General features: G+C 46.0%; 1 protein-coding gene across 1 annotated transcript; it reads right to left on the bottom strand.

Moving 5' to 3' along the window:
• Window positions 1-9299: 9299 nt before the first annotated feature.
• Window positions 9300-10932, bottom strand: LOC119362308 (nicotianamine synthase 9). Its single transcript, XM_037627505.1, has one exon. The coding sequence runs from the start codon at window positions 10782-10784 to the stop codon at window positions 9762-9764; it is 1023 nt and encodes a 340-aa protein (XP_037483402.1). The 5' UTR covers window positions 10785-10932; the 3' UTR covers window positions 9300-9761.
• Window positions 10933-11642: the final 710 nt, after the last annotated feature.

Here is an 11642-nt window from a genome sequence, read left to right as displayed (position 1 = left end):
AAAAATTTGCACTTAAAAGATGTCTTGCATGTTCCAGAAACTTCCAAAAATCTTGTTTCCGTCCATTGTTTCACTCTTGATAACAATGTTCTCATAGAATTCTATCCTTATTTTTTCTTGGTCAAGGACTTGGCAACAAGGAGAATCATTCTTAGAGGCCGGTGCGTCGGAGGTCTCTACCCACTCATATCGTCATCATCTTCGTGGTCAGATAAACAAGCAAATATTATCACCAAGCCTTCGTCTTCAAGGTGGCACAGTCGTTTGGGTCACCCATCTTCAGTCATAATTAAATATATTCTTAGCAAAAATAAACTCTCTTATGAGCCTAGTGTTGAGTCAGTTTGTGATCCGTGTCAACAAGCAAAAAGTCATCAATTGCCTTACCCTATTTCTATTAGTGCATCTACCTCTCCACTACAACTCATATTTTCAGACTTATGGGGACCGGCCCCTACGTCAGTTGTTAGATTTTCCTACTATGTAAGCTTCATTGATGATTATAGTAAATTTACTTGGATTTACTTATTGAAAAAAAGATCTGATGTATTCCAAGTCTTTATCAATTTTTAAAATCTTGCTGAACGCAAACTAAACTCCAAAATTATTGCTATGCAAACTGACTGGGGTGGTGAGTATGAAAAATTGAATTCTTTCTTCCAAAAACTTGGAATCTCTCACCATGTTTCTTGTCCTCATGCTCATCAACAGAATGGCTCTGCTGAGAGGAAACATCGTCACATAGTGGATATGGAATTAGCACTGCTAGCAAATGCATCCATGCCACTTAAGTTTTGGGATGAAGCCTTCTTAACGGCCACATACCTTATCAACTTGCTTCCAAGCAAAGTTATCAAACTTGAAACACCCATTACACGTCTCCTTGGTGTTACACCCGACTACACGTCTCTTCGTGTTTTTGGATGTGCATGTTGGCCCAATCTTAGACCCTACAACACACGTAAACTCGCTTTCCACTCTAAAAGATGTGTCTTTTTAGGCTATAGCCCTATGCATAAAGGGGTCAAATGTCTTGACGTTCCCACTGGTAGGGTCTACATATCTAGAGATGTCGTGTTTGATGAGTCTGTGTTTCCCTTCGCATCACTTCATCCCAATGCCGGTGCTCTCCTCCGAAAAGAAATTCTTCTCCTTCCTACACATCTTCGGTCATTTGATCATGGGGGCGATGATTGTACTAACCAATGTGATGATATTCCTGCTAGCACTGCTTCTTCTCTTATGCCTGTGCAGGTTCCTGCTGAAAACGGCGCTCTAAATGATCAAAACCTTGAAAATTTAGCTGAAAATGAGCCTATATTTCATGCTGAAGAAGGAGACGAACCTGGCACGGATGACGAGGACGATTCGGCGGCGCCTGATACGCCTGCAGGCGCGCAGTCCTTGGATCGCGCGACAGAATCCCCCTTGGATCGCGCTCCCACCAGCAGCAGCTTCGGCGCACGGGCTGGCCACTCCCGCGTCAGCACGTCAGCAACCGTTGGGGACAGCAGCGGGTTCGGGTTCCCCTCGCCCCGCGTGCGCATGCAGCCGCAGGTTGGCAGTGGATCCGCTGTGCCGCACCGCGCGGTTACTCCCCGTGTGCCTGCGGAAGCTGCGACCGCACCGATGGCCACAGGATCTCCTGTGCATGCTGCGACGGATTCTTCTGCATCAGCGCCAGATTCTCCTGGATCCGTTGTAACAAGTGCGCCTGCAGTCCGATCTGTGGCTTCTCCAAGAGTTATGACCAGATTGCAAAAAGGTATACGAAATCCTAAAGTAAGAACAGATGGGACTATACGATATGGTATGTTATGTATTTCAGGAGAGCCGACAACTGTGAGTAGTGCACTTGATGATCCTAAGTGGAAGAAGGCAATGGATGAGGAATATTCTGCGCTTATGAGAAACAAGACCTGGCATCTTGTACCAAGTCAGAAAGGCACAAATATAATTGATTGCAAATGGGTATACAGGATTAAAAAGAAGGCAGATGGCTCCATTGACAGGTATAAGGCACGTTTGGTTGCAAAGGGCTTCAAGCAACGTTATGGCATCGATTATGAGGACACCTTTAGTCCTGTTGTGAAAGCTGCAACCATCAGACTTGTGCTAGCCATTGCTGTGTCCAGAGGATGGAGCCTAAGACAGCTAGATGTACAGAACGCGTTTTTGCATGGTGTTCTGGAAGAGGAAGTGTTCATGAGACAGCCACCTGGGTATGAAAGTAAGAAGTTTCCACATTTTGTTTGCAAGCTTGATAAAGCACTCTATGGCTTGAAACAAGCACCCAGAGCATGGTACTCCAGATTGAGCTTACAATTAAAATCTCTTGGTTTCATTGCTTCAAAGGCTGATACATCCTTGTTTATTTATAACAAGGCAGGAGTAGTTATTTTCTTGCTTATATATGTTGATGACATCATAGTTGCAAGTTCTTCACAAAATGCCACTAATGCTCTTCTGCATGATCTGAGTTCAGAGTTTGCTTTGAAGGACCTAGGTGATTTGCACTTCTTCCTAGGTATTGAAGTCAAGAAAACTCAAGATGGCATTATGTTAAAGCAAGAGAAATATATCACCGAACTTCTGTCTCGTATGGGTATGAAAAATTGTAAGCCAGTACCTACACCTTTATCTTCTTCAGAAAAACTCTCAGCATATGATGGAGAGCCACTTCAAGAGGAAGAAAGTACAAGGTATAGGAGTGCCGTGGGAGCATTGCAATATTTAACTCTCACACGTCCAGATATCTCATTTGCTGCCAACAAAGTTTGCCAATATCTGCATGCACCTACTTCTGCACATTGGTCAGCTGTCAAGAGAATTGTCAGATATGTGAAGCATACTATGGGAATAGGACTTCATTTCAAACATTCTAATTCTTCTCTTGTGAGTGCATTCTCTGATGCTGACTGGGCAGGTTGTAGTGATGACAGAAGATCAACTGGAGGCTTTGCAATATTCTTTGGGTCAAATCTCATTTCTTGGAGTGCTAGAAAACAAGCTACTGTATCACGTTCAAGTACAGAGGCTGAATATAAATCCTTGGCTAATGCAACTGCCGAGGTCATTTGGGTTGAGTCACTCCTTGAGGAATTGGGAATCAAGAATAATCGGATCTCATGTTTATGGTGTGATAATTTGGGTGCAACATATTTGTCTGCAAATCCGGTGTTTCATGCAAGAACAAAGCATATAGAAATTGATTTTCACTTTGTTCGAGAAAGGGTTGCAGCAAAGAAACTTGAGATATGGTTTATTCCTTCCAAGGATCAAGTGGCGGATGGTTTCACCAAGGCACTACCAACACGATCATTTGATGAGTTCAAGAGCAATCTTAATTTAGGATACTTGAGATTAAGGGAGGGTGTTAGAGTTTATGTAATCTCAACCTCCTTCCCTTGTAGTATCCTATTCAAACTCTTGTACTCTATCTTGTAACCCAAGGCATTGTGCCGCACACATCAATATAAACCTGCGGCTCCCCATCGATGGGAGTAGGAACACTTGATCATCTTACACTTTTAAGCAACAGTAGGCCTGCCCACCATCATCAGTCTTAGTACAGCTTGGAAAGTACACCTTGTTGCATAAATCCCTTCCGCAAGCTGGCCTCGCAATTAGAGCATTGCTTCTGTCCCAAAACACGGCAGCATCCTCCATCTCTTCCAAATCCGTCCAAACCATTCTAGACCGATCAAGCTTAAATATTCTGATGAAGCCAAAATTGCTGTTTTCTCGGATAATGGCGACTAGGTCACCTTTCCACTCCGCTAGATAGCTATAGTTGAACTTCCGATTTGTATACACATAGTCACTTCCACATATCGGTTGATCTGGCTTGTCAAGGATCCACTCCATCTTCTCCATGTTCAAGTCCACGACTCCGAGCCTGCCATTCATGTCTAGAAAATATGCAACCCCGTCAAGGAAGACTGGGTTGTGAGATGCCATGAAGAACGGCACATCAACATTTCGTAAGATTTCTTCCTTCCACTCTTTGTCTCCTATTCGCCATGTTTGAATAAAGGCAACTTCGCAGTCTGGCGTGGCTCCCACGGCGAGGACCAAAAAGTCCGGAGAACCCGGCATGGAAGAGAACGATAATCCTTTGAGGCCAAGGATATCTAGAAGTGGAAGCGCAATCACATGGCTGCCATCCGGGTAATTCTTGAACGGATTCACTAGGAAGTACATGTGGTCACCGCCTCTTGACACGATGACCCAACCATTCTTTGTGAAATGCAGTAACTACAAACCTGTGATTTGAGGCCTGAAGTAGGGATATTTACCCTGATGTTGTACTTCTTCTCGCTCATCGGATCAAAGACCTCGAGAAGATCATCTTTTGTCCTTCCTGCTAGGCGAGGTGTCATGAGCAATGGCGACCCTTTTGCATGTTGTATCGAGCTTTCAATGGAGTTCCACTGCTTGCAGATAGCTTTTAGATGTAAGAAATCGATGAATGAAATTTTGGATACTAGTAGCCGCAACAAGTCGGTATGGAGATCACACCACTGGCGGCGTTAAGCATCATCATGTCCTCCTTTTCTTGCTCTCTCAAACAATGTTCAATTCTTCTTTGTATCACATGGTTACATCAATGTTGATTTTCTATTCAATTTCCCTTCTTTCCTTAACAATGTTAATTTGCAGTAAGAGCTAGTCGAATTTGTTAACAACAATATAATCATACATACCTCATTAGAGAAATAATCAATAGTATCGGTGGCTTGTACAGCTTTGAGACCAAAGCTGCAAATTCATATATGGAAACGTTAAAACATCTCTAAATCATCACATTGAACAAGCACATATTTTCAAATCGAGGAGTTGGAATTAATTAAGCTTACCTACTGAGAAGTGTCCAGAATACTTGGTCCTCATCATCATCTTCATCACCATCACAACCCTCGACTATACGGAGCCCAATGGTCATATCATCTAGAGACACAGTGTAGATAACAAATTCATCGCAAACTTTACGCAGCACATGGATGCAGTTGGGTTGGGTTCCTGCTTCAACCGCCCCGACAGCAAAACTATAAGTATAAATCGGGCGCGTCCTCCGGCAGAGGCGGGAGAGCGACTACCGTGGGGGTCGACGGCGAGGTATTAGCGAAGTTGACGAGGGAGCACCCGTTGGTGACCTCGTCGAGCATGAGCGGCCAGTCTCCGTCCCGGCCGAGGCATCGTTTCCCTTGAAGCGCCGCCATGTCCGGCGTCTCGTCGCAGCGGCTGCATCCGTCGAAGGCCGCGACGATGACGGGTTTGCTCCTGCCGTTGAACTGGACCACCCATGGCGGCTGCAGCGCCTTGGCCATCACGCTAGGTTTTTCACGCAAGGTTCTTCGATCTGAATTGCTGCGCAGTCTGTATGGATCAATCTGGAGTCGGTCGTCCTTCTTCAAAAGTGAGAGCGGCAGATCTCCTGGACCGGGCCGACACCAGCGTTTTTCTCGCAAACGCTTAACAGGCGTATCGCCTACAAATGCACCTACTGGGCTGGCCTTTACGTGACGTTCTCTCTTCGTAGTTTTTTTAACACATTATTACAGAGACAAGCTTCTTTCTTCGTAGTTGTTAGCAGTAGTTTTGCTAAAAAAAAAAGTCGCCAGCAGTAATTTTAGAAAATAAATTATTGGGTTGATGCGAACCAACCTGTGGTTGGATGGTTAGAGGGACCCTGGTATCCCCAGCCCACCAGGGTTCAAATCCTGGTGCTCGCATGTATTCTTGGATTTATTTCAGGATTTCCGGCAATGCACATTCAATGGGAGGAGACGTTCCCGTCGACGACGAGGCGCCTACGGTGACTTCGTAAATCTCAAGATGATATGCCGGTTCAGTCGGAGGCGTGAGTGTATGCCTGTGTATATGAGCGCGTTTGTGTCTGTACTGATGTTCAAAAAAATTACTGGGTCGACTTGTTTTTCTTCGATTATTATTACTTTTTATTAATTCATTCCCTCTTCATTTCGCTTATTTTATTATTTCTTTCTCTCCAGCAGCGGTTTCTTTTTCATTTCGCTTAAAATAATTATAAAGTGGTTAACATGAACAAATAGTAGCACGGTTGGAAACTACACATTTCGCTTATTACTGCAATTAATTACATTAACTAAGGTTATGCCTTAAAATAATTATAAAGTGGTTAACATGAACAAATAGTAGCACGGTTGGAAACTACACATTTCGCTTCAAAAAAATTACTGGGTCGACTTGTTTTTCTTCGATTATTATTACTTTTTATTAATTTATTCCCTCTTCATTTCGCTTATTTTATTATTTCTTTCTCTCCAGCAGCGGTTTCTTTTTATTTTCTCTTTCTTGCCTTGATTTTATTATATATATTTTTAGATGTGGCTTTTTTTATGTTTTCATTTACTTGAGAACGGTCTGGAGTCTTACCAGCTAGCAGCAAAGTTAGGTGCACTGGTCTGTCTAGGTTAGAGCCTCACATCTGCCTATTAAATTTCAGCATACTTCTTCCTATGCTTAAATCATTTTTTATGTTTTCATTTGCTTATATAAGAGTCACAATAATTTGGTTCGCTCTTGGTCAGAAACTCATTCTATATATCAAAATCAATGTCCACTAAAAAATGTTGTTTTGAATTTTTTTTAATGCATCTCTAAAATGTTCATCCTTTTTTTTGTACAAAAAAGTGTTCATGGTATCAATTTTTTACTTTTTCATACAGAAAAATATTGTTCAAAGCTGGTTATGATTTACTGTTCAACAACTACTAACAAATGTTCTTGTTGCCCAAAAAATAATTGTTCATGAGATCTATGTTTCCTTTTCCATAATTATTGTTCATAGTTTGTGAAAAATAATTGCTCACCGCTTGCTACAAACTTGTTCAACTATTCCATATCCATTAATTTGTAGGAGAGCTTGCTTAGTAGCTTTAATTCTTTGGTATATATAAAGGTTATGTAAGAGTTATGTTGTGTGTTAGCATTTTCCAAAATACACCACTGCAATTAATTACATTAACTAAGGTTATGCCTTAAAATAATTATAAAGTGGTTAACATGAACAAATAGTAGCACGGTTGGAAACTACACATTTTTCTGATCAAAATACATATACAGATTATTCTAATCTGAGTTACGGTTGCAAAGTTATAGTATGATTATGTTTAACATATTCGCTGGAAATAATAAAAGCAGGGACCTAAACAGGCTGAAAACATAACGAACTGAGCCTACTAAGGCTGAACGAGGAATACTAACCAACGCTCAGGCGTGCGAGATAGCGCCTACCATAGTTAGGCCAAAACACGACAGAGAAAGGACACTTAATATTGGACCGGATTACTTAAATATAAAACCATGGGTTATTCTGTAGACGATGAACGGGCAGAAACGCTCCATACAGTATAGATATGCACTGACTATAGTCAGAGGGATGTCGATAAGCGGCATTTTCATACACACATAGAATTGATATAAGTAAGTAGGCGACGGAACGAGCTGGCATGGAACTTGGAGGCGCAACACCGACCTAGGAATTGTAGTCGTACGTGCGGTTGGCAGCACTGACATCGTAGAAATTGGTGAGAGCACCTGCATCCCATGCCGACCAGGCGCCATCGTCGCGGTCAGATCTTGCTTTCCATATCTCAACGGTGATCCGCCAAGGAACTGACACCTCTGGTTGATGGGCAAACTCGGCAACACTGGCCACCACCACCTCCGAGTCCACACACAAGTGCCAGCGCCCGTTGTAACCACCGAGGACCGCCAACTCGTCGTCAACCCACAACCCGCGTACTCGCAGAGAGAGGCGGAGACCCGGTCGCCGCCAGCCATAGGCCAACATGCTGCCAAGAACAACCAGCAGCGGCCCCAACACCGCCGCCCAAGGGGTAGCAGTAGATGGTAGCCGGCACTGCCCATGACCCACCCCGCTAACCGCCACCGGATGACAGATTCGGGCGGAACCTCGGTCGCCGTCGCCGCCTCCACCCACACGCTCTAGTGCTAGAGCCAGCCGCGTAACTAGAAGTACCAGACGTCACCGCCGAGAAGAGATCATGTCGCGCCGTCGTGAGCCTCGGAATTACAGTGCACCGACCCGCATCGGATCCATGTGTGAGGAGGCGGGAAGCCCTGCCGTCACTTAAGGCGGTAGAGGTGGAGGATGGCCGGGAGGGTGAGGGCGCCCGACGACGTCTAGGGTTCCCTCCCCGTCGCTAGGGAGCGATATAGGAGGGGAGAGTTTTACCATTGCTCCTCCTTTTTTGAGCGGTGCCATTGCTCCTCTTGTCATAGGGTTGTTCTTTTGCGGGCAAATTGACCCTAAATGGTCTAGTGGGAGCAATAAGAATCTAATGGCCCAAAGGGGGACGAGAACGGTTCGTGTTCGGGTGCATCTGCACACGATTTTTTTTTAAAAATGTAATTTGTAAGAAAGTCAAAAAATTATGAAACTCTTTATGAACAAAGTAGATTTATTTATTTTTGTGAGAAACTTTGGATCTATTCATCAGCCGTCAAGGTAGTACAAAGAACATGGTAGACTTGTTGCACTTGTGTAAAATCTTTTGCAAAGAAATGCCTTTCATGTTGTCATAGGCAAAAAAAAAAACAATTTTGTCACTATATAAGAGCTACTATTTGCACTATAAGTCCTTATTTATTTTTTTGCCAGAATTTTGTTGACGAACATTTTTCTTCTCAATCCAGACGGTGGAAACTAGCCACATACCCGTGCATCCTATAGCGCAACGACTGCATGGACTAGTGACAAACCTCAACACCTTTCCTCTGCATTCTCGCTTTTCCTAGCAATCGTACACCCGTCTAGATTTTGTTCTCTATATCACAAATTGCATCCCTATAGCATTGCTCCTCTTGTCATTGGGCTGTTCGTTTTCTGGGCCCGTTGGACCCTAAATGGTCTACTTGGAGCAACAAGGATCTAATGGCCCAAAAGTGGCCTTTTCCTTCTGCAGGTGAAAACAGAAACTGGACACCGAGCAGTAGTAGCAGCCTGGTAGATCACACAAGTAGCAAAAAAAAAAAAGCAAATTCCATTCATTAAAATGGCTGGCACACAATTCGAGCAGCACGGTCGTTTTGGCACCACATAAAAAATCCTGCACTCCAATCATTTGGCAACCGCTGCTGGCAGTTGACCGTACTAGCTATATGAGCTTGCACCTTGCCAGCACCAATATATATTTGCTGACTAACTGCAACGATCGAGTAAATCGCAGGGCAAATCGATCGAGACAATTGTTTTCTTAAAAAGAAAAAGAAGAAGAAATTAAGACAAGTCGTTGAAACAAGGGAATCAATTAAGCAAGCATAGGTAGTTAGGTACGGTGTTACACTTCTTGCATTGGTGATGAATCACTTGAGTCATATAGAGTGTCAAAAACACTTATTACAGCAGCAGCCAGGCAACTCGACTCGACTCGATCTCACCACAACACAACACAACACATATCATCCTCCCCCTCTATGTTAAACCCGGAGGCATGCAGCAGCTGTCAGACGATTACTAAAACAAACACGACACAATTACGGTAGAAAATAAATAATCCAGCCAGCCATATGCAGGCAGGCAAGGATTAATAATTATGGTAAATAAGTAGCCACATCCATCCATGCATGAGGACAAACGAATTATTACCATGCATGTATAGATCGCAGATTAATCGGGCAAATATTAATCGGTCGGTCGGTGAATTCATCACCGTGCTCTGGGCGATGACGATGTCTGCTGGCGATGCCGATGCCTACGCCTCCATCTCCTCCATGGCCATCTCCTTCATCTTCTGGTGCGCCCTCGCCCCCAGCTCGCAGGCGCAGCCCAGGCACGGTCTGCTCACCGCCACCGCGCACTGGGCCGGCATGCTGCCGCTGTTCACCGGCACGTCGCCGTCGGCGGCAACGGCTGCTGGCGCGGCCGCCTTGCGCGCGATGATGACGGAGTTGATCACCTCGTCCTCCGGGTGGTGCACGGTGAGCACCTCGAACCCGCCTCGCCGGATCTCCTCGGGGTTCACCACCGGGTACAGGAACCCGCGCGCGCCGTGCGCGCTCCGCACCACGAGCGCCGCGCCGGGGGCCATGTGCCTCCCGAGGTGCTCCACCAGGCGCGCCTTCTCCTCGGCCGCCATGCCCACCAGCGCCGCCAGGAACACCACGTCGTACCCCGCCAGCTCGGTGGTCACGTCGGCCACGTCCGCCGTGCGGAACGCCATGCGCGCGCCGGCGTCGGCGTCGTTGCGGACCAGCCGGCTGGCGCGCTCGTTGGCCTCGCCGGAGATGTCGTAGTTGTCGAAGGAGGCGTCGGGGAGGTGGCGCGCGGCGAGCACGAGGGAGCTGAGCGGCAGCGGGCCGGAGCCGAGGAAGGCGACGCGGGCCGGGGCAGGGCCCGGGACGTGGCGGGCGAGGAGGCCGTGCTCCAGCTGGCTGAGCTTGATGTAGTTGTTGAAGTAGGGGAAGAGGGTGAGGTGGTCGAGCGGGTTGTCGTGCGCGGCGAGGAGGTCGGAGTAGTGCGCCTCCAGGTGGCCCTCGGCGTCGGCGCAGAGGCGGATCAGGCGGGCGCGCATCTCCTGCGCCTCCGGGCCCAGCGCGTCGACGTCGACGGTGCTCGCCGGGATGCAGGACGTCACCAGCTCGGTGAAGAGCGCGTTCACCGCCGGCGACGGGGTCAGCGAGGGCAGCTCGCCGATGGCCGCGGCGAGGCCGGTGATCTTCTTCACCAGGGCCTCCTCCTCCATCACCTTCTTGTTGCAGCAGCCTTCCATGCCCATGATCTGCCGATCAGCTGCTAATCGACCCTCGCTCTGTGCTAATCTAAGTTGCTCCGAGCACGAGATGCACAGGGCACTAGCTAGCTGAGGGGCTCTGAGAGTGAGTGATTGAGGCGAGGGGCACGATCTGCTGTGGAGTGAGCGATGGGTGTTTATATAGCAGACGAAGGACTCGAGGGCGTGCTGGGGCCCGCGTGGCAGTGGCTAGGGGCGCGTGTTGCTCGGCTGATGATGAGCGGCCGTGGGGCCCCACAGCTGCTTCATCCAGAGCCGTTGGTTCTGCGGGTAACGGTTGTGTATTTATGTACTCCCCAGCTGATTATTTTGGAGTTTATACATCAACGTTTCGTGGCTGCTCTGACCAACAACCACCTACTCCGTTACTAAATATAATTCTTTTTGAGAGATTTTAATATACACTACATATGAATGTACGTAGACATACTTTAAAGTGTAGATTCATTCATTTTGCTTCGTAGGTAAGTATAAGTTTTTTTTAGAGATTTTAATGTGAGTGTATATAGACATATTTTAGAGTGTAGATTCACTCGTCTTGCTTCGTCGGTAAGTATAAGTCTTTTTAGAGATTTTAATATGAACTACATACGAATGTATATAGACATAATTTAGAGTGTATCATTCATTTTGCTCCATATGTAGTCTATATTGGAATATTTAAAAAGACAAATATTTAGGAATGGAGAGGGTAGTTCATTGGAATCTCTAAAAAAACTTATATTTAGGAATGGAGGGAGTATGTGTCATCACAAGTAGCTAGCTTAATTTTTACGAGTATCCAACGGTCAAGAAAGGCGCGAGAGCATCCAAATACTATCGTATCAGCTTCCAATTCACCAG

The sequence above is a fragment of the Triticum dicoccoides genome, chromosome 2B, assembly GCF_002162155.2.
Source record: "Triticum dicoccoides isolate Atlit2015 ecotype Zavitan chromosome 2B, WEW_v2.0, whole genome shotgun sequence".
Lineage (NCBI taxonomy): Eukaryota > Viridiplantae > Streptophyta > Magnoliopsida > Poales > Poaceae > Triticum > Triticum dicoccoides.
This window is presented reverse-complemented; position numbering and strand designations above follow the sequence as displayed.